This window comes from Phallusia mammillata, chromosome 4 (genome assembly GCF_965637545.1).
Source record: "Phallusia mammillata chromosome 4, kaPhaMamm4.hap1.1, whole genome shotgun sequence".
Taxonomy (NCBI): Eukaryota; Metazoa; Chordata; class Ascidiacea; order Phlebobranchia; family Ascidiidae; genus Phallusia; species Phallusia mammillata.
This window is the reverse complement of record NC_137255.1, coordinates 17,358,670-17,381,143: the sequence shown is the minus strand read 5'-3', so window position 1 is coordinate 17,381,143 and position 22,474 is coordinate 17,358,670. Positions and strand designations below refer to the sequence as shown.

The 22,474-nt window shown below is 38.2% G+C and overlaps 4 protein-coding genes and 2 long non-coding RNA genes across 6 annotated transcripts; 4 read left to right on the top strand and 2 right to left on the bottom strand.

Moving 5' to 3' along the window:
• Positions 1–4,877: 4,877 nt before the first annotated feature.
• Positions 4,878–6,461, bottom strand: LOC145225012 (uncharacterized). Its single transcript, XM_080091652.1, has 5 exons — positions 6,311–6,461; positions 5,728–5,909; positions 5,465–5,623; positions 5,246–5,356; positions 4,878–5,084 (listed from the first exon to the last, which is right to left on the bottom strand). Exons 1-5 carry the CDS (start codon positions 6,390–6,392, stop codon positions 4,878–4,880), a joined length of 741 nt encoding a protein of 246 aa, XP_079947778.1. The 5' UTR covers positions 6,393–6,461.
• Positions 6,462–8,537: 2,076 nt separating this feature from the next.
• On the top strand, positions 8,538–10,506 carry LOC145225037 (uncharacterized). Its single transcript, XR_013859793.1, has 2 exons — positions 8,538–9,013; positions 9,237–10,506. It is a non-coding gene; the product is annotated as an uncharacterized LOC145225037 (long non-coding RNA).
• A 731-nt stretch (positions 10,507–11,237) lies between these two features.
• Positions 11,238–12,754, bottom strand: LOC145225036 (uncharacterized). The gene is made up of 2 exons (XR_013859792.1): positions 12,275–12,754; positions 11,238–12,052 (listed from the first exon to the last, which is right to left on the bottom strand). It is a non-coding gene; the product is annotated as an uncharacterized LOC145225036 (long non-coding RNA).
• A 687-nt stretch (positions 12,755–13,441) lies between these two features.
• LOC145223858 (cathepsin B-like) lies at positions 13,442–15,975 on the top strand. Its single transcript, XM_080090261.1, has 7 exons — positions 13,442–13,645; positions 13,780–13,889; positions 13,969–14,059; positions 14,120–14,259; positions 14,751–14,881; positions 14,972–15,187; positions 15,489–15,975. The coding sequence occupies exons 1-7, from the start codon at positions 13,508–13,510 to the stop codon at positions 15,779–15,781; spliced, it is 1,119 nt and encodes a 372-aa protein (XP_079946387.1). The 5' UTR covers positions 13,442–13,507; the 3' UTR covers positions 15,782–15,975.
• Positions 15,976–16,274: 299 nt separating this feature from the next.
• On the top strand, positions 16,275–19,090 carry LOC145223120 (cathepsin B-like). Its single transcript, XM_080089460.1, has 7 exons — positions 16,275–16,408; positions 16,583–16,680; positions 16,740–16,830; positions 17,633–17,772; positions 17,990–18,120; positions 18,236–18,451; positions 18,661–19,090. The coding sequence occupies exons 1-7, from the start codon at positions 16,295–16,297 to the stop codon at positions 18,909–18,911; spliced, it is 1,041 nt and encodes a 346-aa protein (XP_079945586.1). The 5' UTR covers positions 16,275–16,294; the 3' UTR covers positions 18,912–19,090.
• A 44-nt stretch (positions 19,091–19,134) lies between these two features.
• On the top strand, positions 19,135–21,875 carry LOC145223121 (cathepsin B-like cysteine proteinase 3). Its single transcript, XM_080089461.1, has 7 exons — positions 19,135–19,438; positions 19,578–19,681; positions 19,974–20,070; positions 20,133–20,272; positions 20,353–20,483; positions 20,639–20,854; positions 21,298–21,875. Exons 1-7 carry the CDS (start codon positions 19,319–19,321, stop codon positions 21,504–21,506), a joined length of 1,017 nt encoding a protein of 338 aa, XP_079945587.1. The 5' UTR covers positions 19,135–19,318; the 3' UTR covers positions 21,507–21,875.
• Positions 21,876–22,474: the final 599 nt, after the last annotated feature.

Genomic DNA, 22,474 nt, shown 5'->3' with positions numbered 1-22,474 from the left:
CGCACTAACCAAAACCGGTTGGAGTTTTGAGGCAAGTTTTGTTGCTTTATTGCCATTACGCTTGTTTAAAAGCAAAATTTTACTAATTTTTACTTAGATTTTACGATGGTTTGTACGCTACCGCTATAAACAAACCAAAATATCCACGGTGGCTGCCACGTGCTTTTCAAACCCAAGGTGGCGACGCCACCCCGCCGCCGCCTACTCGGCGCCTATGGCTCTACCCATTGTTTGATATTGGCGCAAAGAATTTATTAACAAAAAAACGTAGAGTAGCCTATGTTGCAACAAATTCCTGTTTATTTTAAAACAACTACAATTGTTGCGTTTCAACCAATGTTTGTACGATCAATGAAGTAACTACAAACGTATTTGTATTTAACTGGAAACATACTATGTTAATAATTAAGGTTAATTTATGCGGCACCATAAGATTGAGAACTTTTAATGCGACCCTTGCACTAAAAAGTTTGCCCACCCCTGATTTAGATGATATCCTCGTGAGTGGTTCTTCAGCGGATGATCATCAAAAACCTGCGACGTCTTTTCGAAAGACTAGACAAAAAAAGGTCTTCGTTGTCGCATAGAAAAGTGCAAATTTGCCCAAAACAAGGTGGAGTATTTGGGCCACATTCTATGGAAAGACGGAGTGGAGAAAGATGCAAAAGTAGATGACGTCATTAAAATACATCCACCGCACAACGTCTCAACACTTTGTTCGTTTCTTGGTTCTGTGCGGTTTTAGGGAAGTTCATGCCACCGAATTTTTTAACAGTGTCAAGCCGTTACATCGACGTACAAGAAAAAGGGTCGAGTGAAAGTGGAAGGAAAAAGAAAAAGACGCGTTTGAGCAACTGAAACGTATGTTGTCATCAAACAACATGCTCACGCATTTTGACCAGACGTTCCCTGTTGGAATTGCGTGTGACGCCTCGAAGGTTGGTATCGGAACTGTATTGTTCTACTGTTATCCAGATGTAAGCGAGCGGCCGATAGCCAATGCATCGAAGACATTGACCGACAGTCAACGAAATTACAGCCAGATACAAAAAGAAGTTTTGGCCATTGTTTACGCTCTAAAGAAGTTCTATCAATACTTGTTTGGCAGAAAGTTTATCCTTGTGACCGAATACAAGCCTCTGCTGTCGCTGATTGGGCCAAACAAGGCTACTCCAGCCCTTGCAGCCAAAATTCTTGAATTATTTTTCGTACGACATCGTTTACCGCAAAACTTTAGTTTAGAGCAGGGGTGTCCAACACGTGGCACGCGTGCCAAAAGGGGCACGCAGAGCATTTAAAAATGGCACGCGAGCTTTTGTACATTCAGATAGTAAACATTTGTCACGCAATTAAATTTGTTTCTATTGATTCTTCTTGGCCTTTATTCTAACCTCTGTAAAGATTACCAGTGGTAAACCACTAATTACCGTACACAACCCACTAATTAAATTGTTCGTTTTTGACAAAATTTAAAGCCTCCTTGCCATAGGCGTAGAGCTTCAAAAAAATGCCAGGGGTGCGACTTTTGATCAATAGCGCCGATACCTTCTGTGTTTTAGCCTGTAGTTTCTGTCACATTATATTGTAAATAGTCACTTGATACATTTCTTTGTGTGGTTGGGGTGTTTGCTGTGCGTCCAATAACGTATGCACATACCGAAAGGACGATTTGCCAAATCAGTCATTTTAACAACGATTTAGTTTTTAAAGAACTTGTTACGCAGGAAATAAAAGTAAAACCAAGTCACGTTTCAAATATAGCTGACCGAAACTTAGGTCATCTTGAATCAAGTTTGGGTCGTTGCAGTGCGTAGCAAGCGGACATTGAACACGGCTTAGGAATCGGTAATGCAAACGTACATAACAACATCTAAAAGCGGCTATAAACCCCTTGCATTGTTTAATGTTGGCCCATGGAATTTATTAACAAAAAAATTATAATTATTTTTATTTCAGAAAGTTATTGCGCCACATAATACTAAAACGTTAGTGAACGTGCCATGTTTATGTCGCAATAAAATGCCCGTTTATTTCGAAACAATTGTAATTGTTGCGTTTCAACCGATGTCTGTTCAATTAATTACGTGACTACAAACGCATTTGTGTTTAGTTGGAAAAACATTTTAAACCGACGTAACTTGAACAAAGATAAGTTTTTGACGCACACAAAGTACTCCAGTGCCCCATTTTTTCTAACCGTTTAGTAGGGTTCTACATATTGGCCAAATATTCGGATTGAGCCCGTGCCGTTAAGACGTTTAAGACATGGTTTGGAAAAAGTACCAAAGGCTGGCACGCGAGTATATTTTGAAACCAAAATTGGCACGGCGGTGTGTTCGAGTTGGACACCCCTGGTTTAGAGCATCAAAATGTCGATGTCCTAAGCCGCTTACCTGTGAGTCAAGATCCAGTTTTGATTGAAACGAAAGTGCTGACGATGTAGATACCGTTCGCATTATTCGGACTTTTCAACTTTCCACCATCAACCATCAGATTCATATTCTTTGCAGAAAGAGACTACAAAAGATCCTACTCTGACCAAGGTGATGCGTTACACTCAAGAAGGTCGGCCGGCAAAATTTCGCGTAGATTATAATGATGATCCAGCAGAGAGTTTTCGAAAAATCAAAGGATCACTGCTACGGATGTCTATTATACGGGTCACGAGCGGTGATTCCTGACAGTATTTGACCGAAAGTTCTTAAACTACTACATAAAGGAGATTTTGGTATGCAGCGTATGAAACAGTTGGCTCGTAGAGTGGTCTACTGGCCAAACATCGACAGGGACATTGTTGACGTCTGCCGGAAAGGCAATACGTGTGCAGTATACCAAATAGCTCCTTCAAAAGTTGCCCTGCATCCATGGATGATCCTAGAAAATCCGTGGAGTCGGTTACATGTTGACCATGCAATTAACTTTATGGGTTACACCTATTTGCTGCTAGTTGACGCATATTCGAAATACCCGTGTATTCATCCGACGCAGTCGATATTACCAAAAACTACAATTAATCTTTTGGAGAACGACGTTTCTCATTTCGGTTATCCTCACACGCTTGTCACAGATAATGATCCAACGTTCATGTCTAAACAATTCCAGAATTATTGCAGAGAGCGAGGAATATTTCACGTGACTAGAGCACCTTACCATCCAGCCACTAATGGGGCTGTTGATCGCTTGGTACAAACTTTTAAGCAGCCTCTTCGAAAGTCGTCAAGTCCACCGAAAGAAGCACTGCTCAAGTTTTTGTTGCAGTACCGCCGAACACCGGCCGGAAGTGGTTATTCACCGAGCGAACCTTTAAACCGCCGGCAGATGCGTAGAAAGATTGATGCATTGCTTCCATCTCCAGCCTCACCACACGAGGGAAGCAATCGAAAATAGCCACCAAATATCAATCTCTGGTGCGAAGAGAAGATGTTTTTTCCTACCGATGGGGATTGTTGCTATGCCCTTTATTTTGGTCCTAGGCACAACCAACAACCACGCTCGCAGCAAATGTTATCAAGCGACATTGAAATCGCAGCGATGAAGTACGTGTTATTCCCCGAGGACCTATATGGAGACGTCACGTTGAACAACTCCGTCCTCGTTACGTAACAGAAGAAGATGAAAATCCGGCGGATGACCCTAACCCCCTGAGTGAGAGAATAAATGAGAAAACGTCTGACACGATACAATCCTCACCACCGAAGATCGCGGACCCTGAACATTTAGGTCCGGGCAATTCAAGACGTTCAAAACGAAAACATAAACCCCGACAACTATTGTGTTGCTAATTTCCGTTTTTCATACTTGTTGTGGAGGTGTTAAGGATTTCTATTGTTTCTTTGTAATTTTCAACGTTGTGTTTTAATTAGCAGCTCAGTTCGAGCCTTGTGTGCTTATGGCGCAGTATAGCATTCCTGACATTTCAACCAAGGTCCGCAAGCACACTATTTCCTACGTGGCGTGTTTCCGTGTAATGGTAATGGCTAATCGTTGCCATACAACGCTGCGCATAGGTTCCATTTTCAAAACAATCCCAGCAAACTACAGCACGTTGAACCAAAGCAAACAAGCTCACAAGTATACCAGAGCAGTGTAAGTATAGCGCTTGAGCAGTCATGAGATACAAACTGTTATCATAATGTTTGAGTTAGTTTATGGCAGATGAGTGTCCGTACTCACTGGCTTGTTAAAACGTGCACACACGTATTTGCAATTGAGTAACAGAAGTCAGAAACTAATTTTAGGTGACTCATGTTGAAATGTTAGAAACCCTATGCTCAGATTTAAAGTAACTGATCTTTTCCAACAGAACTGGGCTTCAATAAACTGGGACGAGGCTCCACCCACAATCTTGCGCTCACAGGCTGACTGCGTCGTTACACACACTATTTCTGGAGGCTGTAGCTCTGGCAGTACGCAAGCAAGTTTTTTCTCGTTCTATTTGAAACCAACAAAAGATACCGAGAAACAAGTTTAAAACTTACGAAGCCGAACAATACCAAAAAACGACACTAAAAGATTTCACTAAACCTTCGACTCTTTTCTAACTTTAAACCAATAGTGAAATGCTTCGTGTAGACACAAAAGCAAAAATTAACTTGCCTACATGTATTCCCAGATGGCGCAAAATAAGTTACATACGCTTTTAACATTCAAAAACTTAAATTGCGCTAATAAGAGATTTAATCAATCTGCGCAATAAAAGTTTATCCACTCCATAACGTTATTTTTTATGGTTTACCTTGGATTGAAACTTGATGTAAAATATAATGCTATGCAATAAATGTTAGTACGTTTTTAAGTCATGTAGACATAACGCCAATGTGTGAAAGTCACCATTTTTAATAGCTTGAACCAATGTTTTACATAAGCATATCGCTAATTTAAAACACTAAATATCCAACTGCGATACTAACTGCTAATACAATAAGTGCAAAAGCTATCAAAATTTCCCTTTGCGCTTTTTTAACAATTTTTGTATCTTGTAGCAGGCGGTCAGCAATTTTGCTTTTGCTGGTAGCTCGATTTTCTGTTGGAAAATCTTCATCGGGAATCGGCTTTCCCAAGAAGTTGCACAGTGGCGACCATCCCTGCGATAAGACGGTGATGTTAAGGCTGATTTAAGTCCACTCAAGAGCATAAAACTATACAGGGTGACTTAAAACTTTGTTTATAATAATGTTTATAACAGCTATATACCTAAGACTGCTGCTTTTACTTTATACTTGTTACTTGTTAGCTTACAACTGACCTCGGTAACGTTGAAGGTCAAAAGCTTTTCCTCTGGAACTACGAGTTTTACGTATGCGTTGTGACGTCTATACCAGATCTTCCATGTAAAGGGGTGTGGAACATATGATCCCTACATAAAAAATAAGATTTGTCAATAAAGAATTGTTTATCGTAAACTTACGTGATTGTAAAATTGCAATGAGCCAAATTTAAAATTGACAAGATGGTCAGCACTTACCAACGTAACTTTAGAAAATTGCATCGTGAAATTTATTAGTCTTTGCATCGATTTCGAGAAAGGAGTCAGGTAACCCATGAATGCGTATTTTTGTAATTCTTTGGTCATATTTTCGAAGCTTTTAAACCAGCTGTCTTCATCCCGCATCATTAAAATAACCTGGTCAAAACAGTAGTGTTATAAGATTCCCAACATGATAACGGCAAACAATTAGTCCACAAACTAACATTACAATCAAACGTATAATATTAATCTTGCTAAACCTTTGCCTCCGGCCAACGATTCAGAAATTGCTCAAAAAAGTGGGAATGGGGCATGTCCACAACCGCTTCGACATTTTGCGCTTCGTACGATTCGAATATCTTGTCCATATTCGGTACACGATTTTCAAACAAATCCTCCCATTCATCGAAAGCAAATTCCATTGACTCCTCAACGTCAAAAACTACAAACATGGATTAATATCGTTTGAGTAAACTTATGCGACAGTTTCTTGTCAATGCAAGATCATTGACAAAATCAAAACGTCCATACTAAATATTTACGGAACAAATTTGAACCAAGATGTTTAAATGGCATCCCGAACTTAAATTCCCAGCGCTTCTATAGTTAAACTCAAACACTTTGTCATTTTTCCAGCCGAGTCTAAACTGACACAGGTTAGCTTTTCTTTAGCTATCCCTACCTATCCAAACGTTAACATAAAAATGACGCATATTGCGCGAGAGCGTTGTATATTCTATGACGTACCGGAAGCCACTTTTCTAGCCTGCTGTACGCGGCTGTGCTTTCGTTGTGGGAAAAGCTATACAATAGTTTGGCATGTTGTCGCTGCAGGTAACCTACCTTGATCGTAGCCCAATAAGCGAAGTGCCTTCGCCACAGACTTTGTACCGGTTTTTGGTGCTCCTGCGCATATTACCTTCATGTTGAATAGTTGTAAACAAACTAAAACAAACAGCGTACAACCACTCTCTTACAGCTTTATTGACACCTGAAAAAAAGATGTACTTTTTACCATTTTGATCCCAGAAAATATTTGCAAATTTGTATCTTACTGTTCTTGTCTTAGCTGAATAAAATAAACAGTTTCGCTATGAGAATATTTTATTATTGCCCGCATTGAATGTCAATCTTCAAACAGTGTTTAAAATGCCATAAACTATCGGAACAAAGCATAGCTTGAAGTTGTTGCAGCACCCACAAACAAAGACAGTTACCATTAAGGTTTGAGGTTTACACATGAAAAGTGGCACGTTACCTACAGTATACAATTGACAACAGGAAATTAAGATTAAACATGCTGAATTTAATGTTGACACATGGCGCACAAATGCAAAAAACAAACCGCGTTGAGTCATACCAGCAACCTTTTCCCAATACATAAATACTAGCAAACGAAATCCAATCAATAAATCAAAAAGGCAAAGGCTGAAGCAACAAAGCTAAAAGCACTATATTAAATATAAGCGGTAGATTCTAGTTTCATAAAAACTACAGCAGAATGCTTGTTTTCAATGCAGCATACTAGCCCGAAAGTGAAGTTACTTGCAAACAACATATGACAAGTTACGCTATGCGCACCACACGCACAACTTTCGTCATGCTTGAGTAGCCTCATTTATCTTTGTTCGCCAGAAGGCAAATGTTTGGCAACACGATCGTACATGGTGTTCCAGTTAAATTATAAAAGATGAAGCGTATTTATACGTGTGTTGTGAGGCAACATTTATGCATGTTTTGGTGTTTTCGGGTTGCGTAAACTCTGCAAACCTGAAACTTTCAATGTTCAACTGACCTGTTAGATAGGGCAGTGCAAACAAGCACTAAAAGCATCTGATACGAGCTTGTTGTTTGCACAGACAGAGTTTATAAAACTCTTTTATATGAAAATAGGGTGTTTAACGTTAATTTGTGAAATCCAAAAAAGTATAAAAGACGATACAACTAAACACAGTTAAAAATGATTGAGGCAGTACGTGATAAGTATTCAACATGCAATAATACATCAAAAGTCGATTATTTATGAAAACAAATTCTGTTGCACAAAAAAACAAAAAAAAGTTTTTCTTACTGTTTGTCCTATCGTGTATATTAGTGCAAAACAGATAGTTTTTACTTGCCACGACGTAAAAGTGTGCAGTGAATATGTTTCTTGGCACAAAGTTATTGTCTCGTACGTGCAGTAGGTTTCAAACGAATTGCTTTGCGGGCACAGTATGTAGTCATCCAATTCATTAAAAGTTATGTTTTTAATAGAGCTCTAGTTTGATGAGCGATTTTTACGATTTGTGCATAAGCAAAGTAAATAAGCGAACCTAATTCCATAAACCAAGAAAAAAACTGAAAAGCAATAATTTAGAAAAAGAGTTTCTTTGTTCTTTTAGCTAACCGTGTTTTAGCACTGGCATTAAAATTCTGCGTAAGATATAAGACGTACGCGTATGGTAGAATAAAATCCTGTTAACGGTATTGGATTGCATACTATTTTGCAACCAGCTGGTTTGATACAATGAGAATCCACTTGAATTTAGAACCTGTACATGCGCTGCCAGCATAAATTTTTGAGTTACCAGACGATTGAGTCACCACTTACTAATATTGTGACATGACCTTCCTCCTTGTTTGATTGTGTTGAAAACAAAAAGCAGACCAGTAACTCCCCAATAAAACTTTGGACATAACGGGTTAACATCCACATCTTCTAAAAACGTCCGTCCTATCCGTTAACATACGTATATCGATCATTACGTAAATCAGGGATAATCCAAACGGCATAGGATTTTGTTATTTCTTTCTTTGGCTTACATCGGTATCGACCGTATTTTATCAGCTGATGTTTAATTTCTGGATATAGCTCGTAGATAATTTGAATCAGTAATAATGAAGTACGTTTGGTGGCTTAACTATGGCAAAATATAATCCGCTAATTATATGTTCAGTTTTAAAATGCTAGCAATGATTGCAACGTTTTCAGCCTATTAACACACCCAGCAGGGGGGTAAGAAAGCATATTTTGCAAATTTCATAAGCTACAATTCCAAACAATGTAAACAAATCTATAATCATGCACCCGATCCGTCTGGAAGTCCCCGATTAAAATCGGCTGTGTTACGCAGAATAATGCGTTTCTTATCGGGCGGGATTAGAATCTTTAGAACCTGTGTTATAACACAGCCCGATTGCGGACGGTTTTATCGGTAATGGCAGTGGAGCATTAAATTTTGTTTTTTATTGGCAAATATTATTTTTGCTGTGATAATAATAGCAGGTAAATTGGGTTTTATATGAAAATGGCAGTTAATTGTAAAACAGCAAGACAAAAACAAATGCATTCTAAGCTGTGAAATGAATATGTTAAACACTAAAATGGCCCAAGAATCAAGATTGAAGTACCTGATTGGCATCAAGGTTCTGGCAATGAAGCAATGCAAAGAGACCTTTCAGTGAGAAGAATTTCAAGTTCTTACCTTTATATGAAGCAAAGTGAGGACCAGTACACTGTCATATGAGGGCATGTAGATTGGATTTGAATTGAAATGATTCACAGTAAGTGGCTGCCTTGTTACTGCCTTTCTAAACTCAACTCTTTCTGTATTTCTGGCTGATGTTAATTTGAATTTTAGCACAGTTAAAACCCCCAATATTGAATATTAACTCTGTTTTATAACACTTAGACTGCTTATTGGTGACTAAACTCAAGCCTCTTTTGTTTAACCCATAATTGTCAAGTCAAATGAGCATACACTTTATCTTTATTTTTTTATTGCAGTTCACCATCCGGAAAAAATGCTTAAAGCTTGAAAAAATCAACAGAAGCATTCCATATCAAAAAAATTGAAGAAAGTCTTTCATTGCGGAATAATTTTGTCGACAAACACAGCTCTCTCTTAAAGTGTCAGCAAAATCATTGATGTATACGACCTGTTACTTGCCTCACAGGAGAAAATTGTATGTCGAGATATGCACCACATACTTTAGTTTTACATGAATCAAATCGGAATATGTGTTATTTCTTTTCCACTGTTCTACCTGCCTGCAAGTTTATTTATTAGTTCTTATACCCAAATTAAGAATTTGTATTCAAACATTTGTAGGCGTTGATATTATTTTACCTCCATGGTGATTATGGTCTCATGTAAATTCTGAGAATGTTTTGCACTCTGATGTAGAATCGGACAGTAAAAGTGATTCATCAGACATAAATTGAGAACCTCTAGTTTTGACCAGTAGTCTGCATGATAGCATGTTGTAACAATTGGGTGGTTCAATCTCATTTTTCACATGATATCCGGTTTAGTTTTCTTGATAATTCAGCAAATCATTACATGTTCAGCTGTACAACATTGTTTCACCTTTTTGTTTTATTTTAGTCTGTTTACTTAAAGATCCTTGTTTAGTATGCACTATGTACTTGTAAATGCAGGTTTTTAACTGACCAATCAACCAATTGCTGTGAATGTAATTATTTATTCTCTTCCCATTTATTTCTGCTTTCATATAACTTTTTTACTGGATGTATTTTAGAGTTGACCTGTGAAAACCGTTTGTGTTTATCTTAAACCGTTTAACATCTGGAGCTTGTATACCATTGGTTGACTGCGCAAAAATCATATTTAAAGCGGTCACACCCTGCATTCGCTTGTGATGCACGCCTCTCATTTACGAGGTTATGATCAGATTCAAACGACATTTTGTATGCCTTTACTGGATGTATTTTAGAGTTGACCTGTGAAAACCGTTTGTGTTTATCTTAAACCGTTTAACATCTGGAGCTTGTATACCATTGGTTGACTGCGCAAAAATCATATTTAAAGCGGTCACGCCCTGCATTCGCTTATGATGCACGCCTCTCATTTACGAGGTTATGATCAGATTTAAACGATATTTTGTATGCCTTTACTCGATGTATTTTAGAGTTGACCTGTGAAAACCGTTTGTGTTTATCTTTAACCGTTTAAAATCTGGAGCTTTTATAGGCTACATAATTCGACAGCGCAAAAATCATTATTAAAGCGGTCACGCCCTGCATTCGCTTATGATGCACGCCTCTCATTTACGAGGTTATGATCAGATTTAAACGATATTTTGTATGCCTTTACTGGATGTATTTTAGAGTTGACCTGTGAAAACCGTTTGTGTTTATCTTAAACCGTTTAACATCTGGAGCTTGTATACCATTGGTTAACTGCGCAAAAATCATATTTAAAGCGGTCACGCCATGCATTCGCTTATGATGCACGCCTCTCATTTACAAGGTTATGATCAGATTTAAACGATATTTTGCAAGCGTTTACTGGATGTATTTTAGAGTTGACCTGTAAAAACCGTTTGTGTTTATCTTTAACCGTTTAAAATCTGGAGCTTTTATAGGCTACATAATGCGACAGCGCAAAAATCATTATTAAAGCGGTCACGCCCTGCATTCTCTTATGATGCACGCCTCTCATTTACGAGGTTATGATCAGATTTAAACGATATTTTGTATGTCTGTACTGGATGTATTTTAGAGTTGACCTGTGAAAACCGTTTGTGTTTATCTTAAACCGTTTGTCATCTTGAGCTTTTATAGGCTACATAATTCGACAGCGCTTCACTTATGATGCACGTCTCTCATTTACGAGGTTATGATCAGATTTAAACGATATTTTGCAAGCGTTTACTGAATGTTGTTTAGAGTTGGCGTGTAAAAACCGTTTACATATACCTCAAGCCGTTAGTGGTCTCAAACACGTTAAAGCCTGTACTAATGAAAATGATGAAACACCAAATGCACAGTGAGGACAACACTTTATTGATGGAAAAAGGACCCTATGAACCCAATTTCCACACTTCAACATTTTCAAGTTGAGTCCCATAGTTATATGAAAGCAGAAATAAATGGGAAGAGAATAAATAATTACATTTACAGCAATTGGTTGATTGGTCAGTTAAAAACCTGCATTTACAAGTACATAGTACATACTAAGCAAGGATCTTTAGTAAACAGACTAAAATAAAACAAAAAGGTGAAACAATATTGTACAGCTGAACATGTAATGATTTGCTGAATTATCAAAAAAATTAAACCGCAAATCATGTGAAAAATGAGGTTGAACCACCCAATTGTTACAACATGCTAACTGCAGACTACTGGTCAAAACTAGAGGTTCTCAATTTATGTCTGATGAATCACTTCACTGTCCGATTCTACATCAGAGTGCAAAACATTCTCAAAATTTACATGAGACCATAATCACCATGGAGGTAAAATAATATCAACGCCTACAAATGTTTGAATACAAATTCTTAATTTGGGTATGAGAACTAATAAATAAACTTGCAGGCAGGTAGAACAGTGGAAAAGAAATAACACATAGTCCGATTTGATTCATGTAAAACTAAAGTATGTGGTGCATATCTCAACACACAATTTTCTCCTGTGAGGCAAGTAACAGGTTGTATACAACAATGCTTTTGCTGACACTTTAAGAGAGAGCTGTTTTTGTCGACAAAATTCTTCTGCAATAAAAGAGTTTCTTCAATTTTTTTGATATGGAATGTTTCTGTTGATTTTTTCAAGCTTTAAGCATTTTTCCAGATGGTGAACTGCAATAAAAAATAAAGATAAAGTGTATTCTCATTTGACTTGACAATTATGGGTTAAACAAAAGAGGCTTGAGTTTAGTCACCAATAAGCAGTCTAAGTGTTATAAAACAGAGTTAATATTCAATATTGGGGTTTTTAACTGTGCTAAAAATCAAATTAACATCATCCAGAAATACAGAAAGAGTTGAGTTTAGAAAGGCAGTAACAAGGCAGCCACTTACTGTGAATCATTTCAATTCAAATCCAATCTACATGCCCTCATATGACAGTGTGCTGGTCCTCACTTTGCTTCATATAAAGGTAAGAACTTGAGATTCTTCTCACTGAAAGGTCTCTTTGCATTGCTTCATTGCCAGAACCTTGATGCCAATCAGGTACTTCAATCTTGATTCTTGGCTCAATTTAGTGTTTAAGATATTCATTTCACATCTTAGAATGCATTTGTTTTTGTCTTGCTGTTTTACAATTAACTGCCATTTTGATATAAAACCCAATTTACCTGCGATTATTATCACAGCAAAAATAATATTTGCCAATAAAAAACAAATTTAATGCTCCACTGCCATTACCGATAAAACCGTCCGCAATCGGGCTGTATATAACACAGGTTCTAAAGATTCTAATCCCGCCCGATAAGAAACGCATTATTCTGCGTAACACAGCCGATTTTAATCGGGGACTTCCAGACGGATCGGGTGAATCATGCCGATCTGTCAACTGCATAAAAATGCTTCAGGTGAGCGGTGACTTGATATTACGTGGTGTTTATGTGACGTGTAACATTTACTTCTGGTGTAGTCATTGCAGATATCTTCGTAAACACCGGTTATGCTTATATTGGTGTCATAAGTGTGCAAAATGATTCATAAATTCTTAACTGCTTCGCAAACTTATAACAGCGGTTTTCGGTGACTGATAACGATGTGGTAGGTGCGGAACGAACAAGCTTAAAAATTAAACCAACGCATTTATTTGGCTAAGATGTGTAGTAGGCCTAATGTAATGTAATTTCGTTGTAAAATAGAGGAAATGTAATGTTGTATAGAAGAAAGAAAAATAGGGAAAGCCTACCGCAGTATACATATTTGCAAAAATGGAGCATCAGACAGTTTGGAATTCAGACAAGAATTTTGGAAGCGTCAATGTTGTATTAAAGACGGTGTTTAACAGATTGTATGTCATCTAATATTTGCATTTGCTTTAAAAACGCGTTCTAGTAATAAACTAAGCAGAACACTGTAAAATTTATGTAGCGTGTGCTTTACCCTGTTGGTCTGGATTGAATGGTAGCCTCAGGCCAAGTTGCGCATCAAAACAATTGTCCATTTTCCGTTAGCGTCGATTTGCATGGTTACACCGTTAATTTAGTTTCTTTGCTGCATTCAAACATATTTACGTTTGTCTGTTTTTTGTAGAATTTTCAGGTTGTTTAGGGAGTGGTCATCGGCATAAGGATGCAGTTTTTATTGTTTAACATTTTGTTGACATTGAATGCCCTTAATCGTTGCAGCGCAATCAAAGCAACAGAAGAAAGTATGGGGAGTTTGTCAAAGCTCGTTGACTTTGTAAATTTGCAAAACACCACATGGATGGTTAGTGGGATTTGTTTTGTGTAATATCAGGTTATTTTATAACGTTGTATGTCAGCAAATAAATTTCCCTTGCCTGGCCCTAACGAAACTAAAGCTGTACTTACCATAATACTACATTCACTGTGTTTATTCAGGCGGGACATAATTTCAACCCAGACATATACACTCCATCTAATCTGGCTTTTTTGTGTGGATCAATAGGATCGAAGCAGTATACGAACGGGGAAGTCATTTTACCCACCATGTAAGTTTTTCTAACCCGTTGTTTTAAAGCATATTGCTAAATGACCATATTTATGATAATTGATATAGTTTTAATACAGATACCATAAGGTGGACATTCCAATCCCATTTCTATTTCAATCTTCAGGACACTGGCCTTTTTGTCCAACAATTAAACAAGTTATGGATCAGGTAAACATTCTCTGATTATGGCCTGCAACATGTTGTGTCAATCACTTTTTTTTCTTTCAGGGCTCATGTAGTTCAGATTGGGCAGTTAGCGCAGTTCAAACGATGAGCGACCGAATTTGTATTTTCAGTCAAGGAAGAATCGTGACAGAATTGTCGGTACAAGACTTGTTGACCTGCTGTGGTTGGCGTTGTGGCGAGGGGTAATAGCTCGTATTTTTGTCCAGGGTCTACCTCAGGGGTGGGCAACCTTTGTCACTGTGGGGCCAAATACAATTGTGATAATTAAATCGCGGGCCGCACCTTTATATAACACAAAATGATTTTACTTCGTTGCTTATCAAAAATGTCTTACTACAAGTAAAATTCGCATTTGATTCTCGCAGCATATTGTCAAGTTGCAGAAAAATAGCACAGGGCACACTAATCTGCTCAAAATATGTAATAATTGGACTCGTTTGCCAGTACATTTGAAGTCCAAGTGTCTTTGCGGGCTGCACAACCTTCAATCAAGGGCCGCATGTGGCCGCGGGTTGCCCATCCCAGGTCTACCTTCTTTTCTTTACGTGTTTTAGAAGGTGTTTGCGTCAAAAATTGTGAGTGCCACAGGAAAAACGATTCAATGCCGAATTTTACCTATGATGTAATGCCAATTTAAAGGTTTAATTGAAAGCATTTTACAACTCTTTGTTAGTTGCCGTGGTGGTTATCCTCTTGCTGCTTGGAATTATTTCCAAAGAAACGGAATTGTGACAGGTTCCGGGTACAAAGACAATCGCTATTGTCAGCCATATACATTTCCACCTTGTCATCATTTTCCACAAGGTTTGAGAATTTGTATATTGCTAACGCCTTTTTTTGAGCCTAACAAACAATTATTCAAGATCAATACGGGTGAAATTTATGTTAAAACAGAAAATCAAACTATGTGCAACGAAACGACTTCCACGCCGCAGTGCCTTACATCTTGTCAAGGCAACCGCTCCATAAAATACGCAACTAACAAGTTGTTTGCGGTTGATTCGTACACGGTGAGCAGCAAGGTCGAGCAGATTCAGATGGAAATCTTCATCAACGGACCAGTGCAAGCCACAATGTCTGTTTATGCAGACTTTTTGATGTACAAAGTCGGTGGGTAAACTTGTCTTCATTGTATGGAAAAGCATAACAAACTTCTTGTACTATGCTCGTGATAACATAAAGTTGCCAGTTAAGAAGTTTATCCACAAACCTAGTAGGACAGTCGATCATGCAGTAACAGTTACCCCAAATCGTGATTGACTTAACACATGTGTATTACACAAAATCGGAAGGTTTTGATAAGCTGAGAAACTTGATGGTGTGATGTGTCTAAGTTAAAAAGTAACACAACAGCAGTACCTTGTAAGTCACCCACTTTGGATAAACTCAACCAACCTGCCATTCCACACAGGGGTGTACCAGCATGTGACTGGTGACTTTCTCGGAGAACATTCAGTCCGCATAGTAGGTTGGGGTGAGGAGCAAAACATCAGATATTGGACGGTTAGCAACACATGGAATGCTGAGTGGGGCGAGAAAGGATTCTTCAAAATATTGCGAGAGGTCAATGAATGTGGTATTGAGTCGTCAATTGTTGCTGGAAGACCGAGGATCGACGATGATGCAACAAGGATCCGTTTAGAAAACTTTCGGACAAAATTTTTCTCAAAAGATTTTGATAAAAACAAGGAAACGCCGTTTTAGTGTCTCCTTTTTGTAAATTACAATTATTTTTGCCACGTCTTATTTGTGTTGTGTACGTGTTGTGTATGTATGAATTTTATGATGTGTAACGTTTATGAAAGCGTTTTGCGAATCATGTTCGTTTCCTGTGTAATTCGTATTCGATTTTTAATTGTATCGTTTTTAGGCAATAAAGAGAAAGAAAACGTGTTGAATTTTAAACTCGACTTAAAAACAATTACTTTACCAATAAATTGTACTTCATTGTTTTTTAAGGTCAGTATTTGCAAAACGGTTAATGCGACAAAGCCAACTTAACTTGAATGCGAGTAACAAGTTTCTTGCCCCAGGGCAATTTAAATTTTTAGTTCAGCACAGCAGGTAGCATCGTATGACTTAATTAAACTTGTAGTACAGAAAATAAATCCTAATTAAGAAAAGGCGAGATTAGTAGCTTGGGCAAATTGCAATTGTTTACCGCAGCTAATTAATTTCGTTTTATAATGCAGACTCAAGCTCTTTCAAACGTTTTAAATGGGTTTTTGTTGGACTGTTCAGCTGATCTTAGTTTTTGCCAACACGGTTTTTGCAAACCAAACTTTTCACCAAATTGTCAACTACGTTAACAGTGTAGGGACTACCTGGACGGTAAGAATGCAAACAATAAATTTTAAACAAAAATATATACTGTCAAAAATATATACTGTAAAATATATACTGTACTGTCAATACTGCATTATTGCATATATAATTTAACTAATAGTTGTTTACTTGTTGTGTGTGACTGGTTGGACATAAACTTAAAAACTAATTCGTATAAAGGCAGGTCACAATTTTGATCCGGATATTTACAAACCCGAGGACCTAAAAGTTCTTTGTGGAGCCAAACTGCGAAATGCTGGAAAGCTGCGGCAAAAGAAGTAAAAGTAATATTAGTTGAACTTTTATTTAATTTTACTTACACTAACTGGCATTTCAGAACACACACAGACATAGGTGCTTTGCCACTGTTGTTTGATGGCAGAGAACATTGGATCAACTGTCCATCGCTTGTGCAAGTTGTTGATCAGGTGAGTAAAATAATCTTGCTGGTAATAGTAGTAGGTTCGTATAGGTCAGCGGTTCTCAAACTGGGGTCCGCGGTCCTTTTGGGGTCCGTGGGCCAATTTTGGGGGGACCGCGAAAAAGTTGAAGTATATCTATAATCTTAGTTGGCGTCAGTTTGTGCCACTGAAAAAGTTTAAATCGAAGTAGAATTGAGAATCGACTGTCTCCATTGCTAAACAATAGCCTTTATTGCGAGACAATAAAGATTGTTCGCCCACAATCGTAATCTTTTTTTTGTCTTTTCTGTGATGTCACAAGCGGTCTCTTGACGCATTATCATTACTATGCGCAATTTTACATAATTAGCTAAAATCCTGCAATTAACTTTCGTTTTTCTGAAATACACATTCAAGCTTAAGGACCGCGAGCCCTCGATATAATGACAAAGGGACCGTTTTTTAAAAAAATGTGAAAAAGTTTGAGAACCACTGGTATAGGTCCACATCTTACTACACATCCCGTCCTACAACCAGATCGGCTTTAGGCAATAAAACCCCTGTTAACCTGATTGTTGGGTAGAGCGCAATATGTGATCTGTACCTTTTTTTTTCTCAGTAATTTTAAGATCGTTAATATGTGGAATTTAGACTCAGGTTCTGGTCTCCAAGGACGTGGGTTCGAATCCCATGTCCGCGAAATCATGTATTGTAACAAACAGCGACACAACATCTCATATGTTCAACTTGTTTTTTTTTGTGTGTTAGGGGTCTATTCACCTGAAACCCGTGTTATTCTCTTTACTTCCACAAATAAATGTTATTGCAGGGATCGTGTGGATCAAGCTGGGCAGTCAGTGCTGTACAAGCTATGAACGATCGGCTGTGCATATTCAGCGAGGGTCGGGTTATAACTCAGTTGTCAGCAGAAGATCTTCTGACGTGTTGTGGTGAACTATGCGGGTTTGGGTGAGTTCACAAGCAAAGTACTGAAAAATATAAACTGACATCGACAAGATAACCAAGTGATGGATTCATTTTGCGACCATAAAACGCATTATGGTGGTATCTGCCCGCCGAGAATAAAATCATACCAAACAAAAAAGTGGTTCTTGATATCATCGACAAAAACACGGTTTTGTTGTCATCGAAATGTTTGGCTGTAACTCGTAACAAAATTTCGCAGATGCGAGGCTGGATATCCACTGGAAGCGTGGGAGTATTTGAAGTACACAGGGATTGTGACAGGATCAACGTATGGGGACGTGAAATACTGCCAGCCGTATTCATTCCCACCCTGCGAACATCACACGAAAGGTCGATACTTTAGTAATAAAATTGGCCTTCGCACGTTCAAACTGGCCTGACTAATAACACAGCGTACATTTCAATATATCGTTACGTGTGCCCAAACTAATTAATCTTTTTAAAGGTAAGCTACATCCGTGCAATGTGACAAAAGGAACACCAAAATGCATTAAGACATGTACGGGAAATACAAGTCTAGAATATAACAAAGACAAGTCTTATGCTATGGATGCTTATGAAGTGAATAGCGAGGTATCCCAGATCCAGTGGGAAATATATAAGAACGGCCCAGTCCAAGCCACCATGAGCGTTTATGCAGATTTCTTCGCTTACAAAGGAGGTACGGTGTATCCAATATCGTACGTGAAAAATTATTTTAAGAAACTATATTACTTGAACTTTATATAGCTTTCTTCATAGTTTTGCATTAACAGTTCTCATCACATTTTTTTTCTTTTACATAATTTGACAATCAAAATATCTTGGAGTTGTAGCCGTGTTCTGTTTGTAAGAGAAGCAACAATTTTAGTTGTTAAAAATGTCCTTCAGGCGTTTACAAACACGTAACTGGGGAGTTGATCGGTGGCCACGCGGTCCGTATCATCGGTTGGGGTCAAATGGACGGCTTTCCGTATTGGACCGTTGCAAACACGTGGAACCGAGAGTGGGGAGATGGAGGTTACTTTCTTATCAAGCGAGGCAACAATGCTTGCGGAATTGAGGAATCCATTGTAGCAGGACGTCCCAGGATCGACGATCTTGTAAAGAGCGAAAGCAAAGACACAAAAAATGCATTTTAGGGACATGTTTTACAAAAGTAATAAAGAAGTTAACACACATACAAGTGAAATGTAATACTTTTGTAAACAATTTATTTTGGGAGATAGTTTAGTGTCGGTGGTATGTGTATATGTCGTGTCTTATAAGTTCTTATCGACGTTCTTGGACAACTTAAATTTAAGCCGCTCCTGTTTTGGGATTATGCAGTAAGCTGTGTCGCAGCAAGGTTAGATAGAACAGTCAGGCGAGCTCGGATTTGGTTTTATTCCTGCGTGATTCGATAATGGCCTGAGGGTGCAGCATTTATATCAGCGAATCAGACTGTTTAGGTTAGGCAACCAGATTTTACTGTGTAGTTTTTATTTATGTCTTGCCTGCAATATTAATCAATAACAGGCCATAAATTTGCAGTCTAATTTTGTATAAGATGGAAAGATGTAAATATGTTGCAGTACTCTTCACTGTTATGTCAGAAATTGTTTTGTTGGTGGTTGGCGACCAACTTCAACTCATTAACTTGGTGAATAAGCGACAGTCCACTTGGAAGGTACGACATAAGCTTTACATTAAGCGTATGACATTGCTACAACCATGTGATTATTATAAAGGTAATTAACGATTTTACCAAATATACCAGCATTTATGGACTCTTTTAACGTTGGCAAAAAATAAATGTTGTGTTTTAGGCCGGATTCAACTTCAACCCGCATCTTTACAGTCTTGAAGATTTGAAAAATCTGAGTGGTGTTAGAAGTGAACGGTGGACTGGAGGAAAAATTATCCCCACCATGTAAGATTGTTTTTGGCCAATACCAAAATGCGCAGTGATAAACCACCAGGCAATGTAAGCACGTACTTAGAGCATCAATGAAAAAAGGCACCCCAAAAAACTTTTCGTAACCTTTAATCTTTCAAAATCTGCCTTTTTAAAGAGAATGTTAAGTTTTACCGACAAGTATGATTTTCCCAGTTACAACTTCGAATGCTATAAACAAAATGGTTACAACTGCGACTGAAATCCGCGACAAACATCAGAAACGGACTTTTTAAAATATATAACGAATAAATCATTTGTAATTAAGATACCACGATCCGCAGTTGCGTACTATCCTTCCAACCGAATTTGATGCTCGAGGTCACTGGCCATACTGTCCATCAATAAACAGCGTCATGGACCAGGTATAAGATTTCTTAATATAAAAGCGTTTTAATTTATTCAAGAAAACTTCCTCTTGCATCAGGGAAAATGCAAAGCATCATGGGCTATCATAGCAGCTCAAACGATGTCGGATCGTCTGTGCATCTTCAGTCAAGCTCGAATTGTGACGCATATATCAGCCCAAGATCTGCTTACTTGCTGCGGTTGGAGATGTGGATTTGGGTAAAAGACAGGAAAACTTGTATTAAGTTGCCTATTTTTGACTTAAAATGGAAGAAACAGATTCGAATTAAAAAACTTAGGTGTGATGGTGGATATCCGTTGGCTGCCTGGGACTACTTTCAGTGGAATGGAGTTGTTACTGGATTGGGATATGGTGACATCACATATTGCCAACCATACAGTTTTAAACCACTGCAACGGATGGGAAAAGGTATATCGAGGTGTTCGGTTTGACTGTTTTTTGTTTCCATATTTTTCGTTATCGGACATCACTCAATTGCGTTACAACTTAGCGATAGTTTGGTTTGTACACAAAAACGTTACAGCGTTTTTATTTCACAGATGTTACACAGTTATTTTGTATAGGAAAGCAGAAAGAAACCACCACCACGCCTGCGACGCCAAAATGCGTGCCGAGATGTCTTGGTAACAAATCGCTTGATTACGATCAGCAGAAGTATTATGGGGTCAATTCCTACACTGTGAGCAGCGTTCCCAAACAGATCCAACTCGAAATTATTCGAAACGGACCCGTTCAAGCGTCTTTTACAGTATATGAAGATTTCTTTACTTACAAGTCAGGTAATATAGATCGCCTTTGTCGGTCTGTGTATACTGTATGCGTATGCGATCCAAACAGCTATACAGTCCAATTACAATTTACATCGATTCGTTCACCCAGCGACGTCTATGTTAATGCCCCCATATTTGTATTTTGTAGATTGATTTTATACCAACTTTAATGCGGATTTAACGCATTAAGAGTCACAATTGCCAAGACTTCACAGCAGGCTATAACAACTAAATTATTACGTCACATACAAAAACAAAGCTTCTATAGTTATTATGGAATTGTTGTTACCCAGCCAAGGGTGTCAGTCGTGGATAAGAAAAAATGCTACCAAAGGAAGTTAAAACGTGCATTTCTGACAAAAGCGGTTTTCCCAAAAGAATTTTTGAGCAGCCTAAGTTTGGGTTGCGACTCATATGCTAAACCACAAAAAGTCAAAATTATATTTTCGTAGGTGTGTATCAACACTTAGCTGGAGACGAGGTCGGTGGACAATCGGTCAGAATCATCGGTTGGGGTGAGGAAAATAGTTTGCCATACTGGTTAGCTGTGAACACATGGGGGAAACATTGGGGAGCGAAAGGGACATTCAAAATCCGACGAGGAGTAAATATGTGTGGAATTGAAGAAATGGTGGTTGCTGGACGCGCAAGATCTGACTAAAATGCTTCTCTTGAATTGAATGGCCAAATCATATTTTGTTTTAAAGTTGCCTTAAGCCTAATCGCCACAAATGTGATATTGTTAAACCACGTTTGCAAAAGTTTGATTGTTGTTTTATTGCTTTTGTATTCCTACGTAAATTATGTGCACATCCATAGGCGCCGAATTGTACAAAAATGCAAGGTGGCGGACGTAAATTATGACGTCACCAAAGCGAACAACCGCACGATCGAGCTCCAACTAAAAAATGCGACGTTCGTCAAAATATTTGAAATAATGTTCATTTAAAACACTTTGCTTTAACGTTATTATTGGTTTAGCAACGTTAAGGAAACGTTTCGTCTAATAGTTGCTCTCGTATCACCAAAATACCTGTTTATTACGGTAGAGCTACTAACACTGAGCTTCACCTTTGGCTCGACCTGGGAACTTCTGGTAGGTGGCGCAAAAGAGCATAGGCGTTTATGGTAAGAATAATTGCTGAGTCAGCACCATAAACGCCTATGCTCTTTTGCGCCACCTACCAGAAGTTCCCAGGTCGGGCCAAAGGTGAAGCTCAGTGTTAGTAGCTCTACCGTTTATTACAGTACAATCGCATTGTACACAATAATGGCCACACATTTAATGTCAACAATTGTGTGTTTGACGTTATAAACAAGACACTAACCAAAACAGGTTGCAGTTTCGGCACATTTTGTTGCTTTTTTACCAGTACGCTTGTTTAAAAGCAAAATTGTTCCAAATTTTACGATGTTTTGTACGATACCGCTACAAACAATTCAAAATATCCACGGTGGCCGCCACCGTGCTTTACAAACCCAAGGTGGCCGCGCCACCCCGCCACCGTCCACTCGGCGCCTATGTGCACATTTATTCGATCGTCAAGCGTTTGCATGGTGATCTAAAACCAACAAAACAAAAATTGAGATCATTGTTTTTTCTTAATGTGCAACAAATAGGGTGCTTAA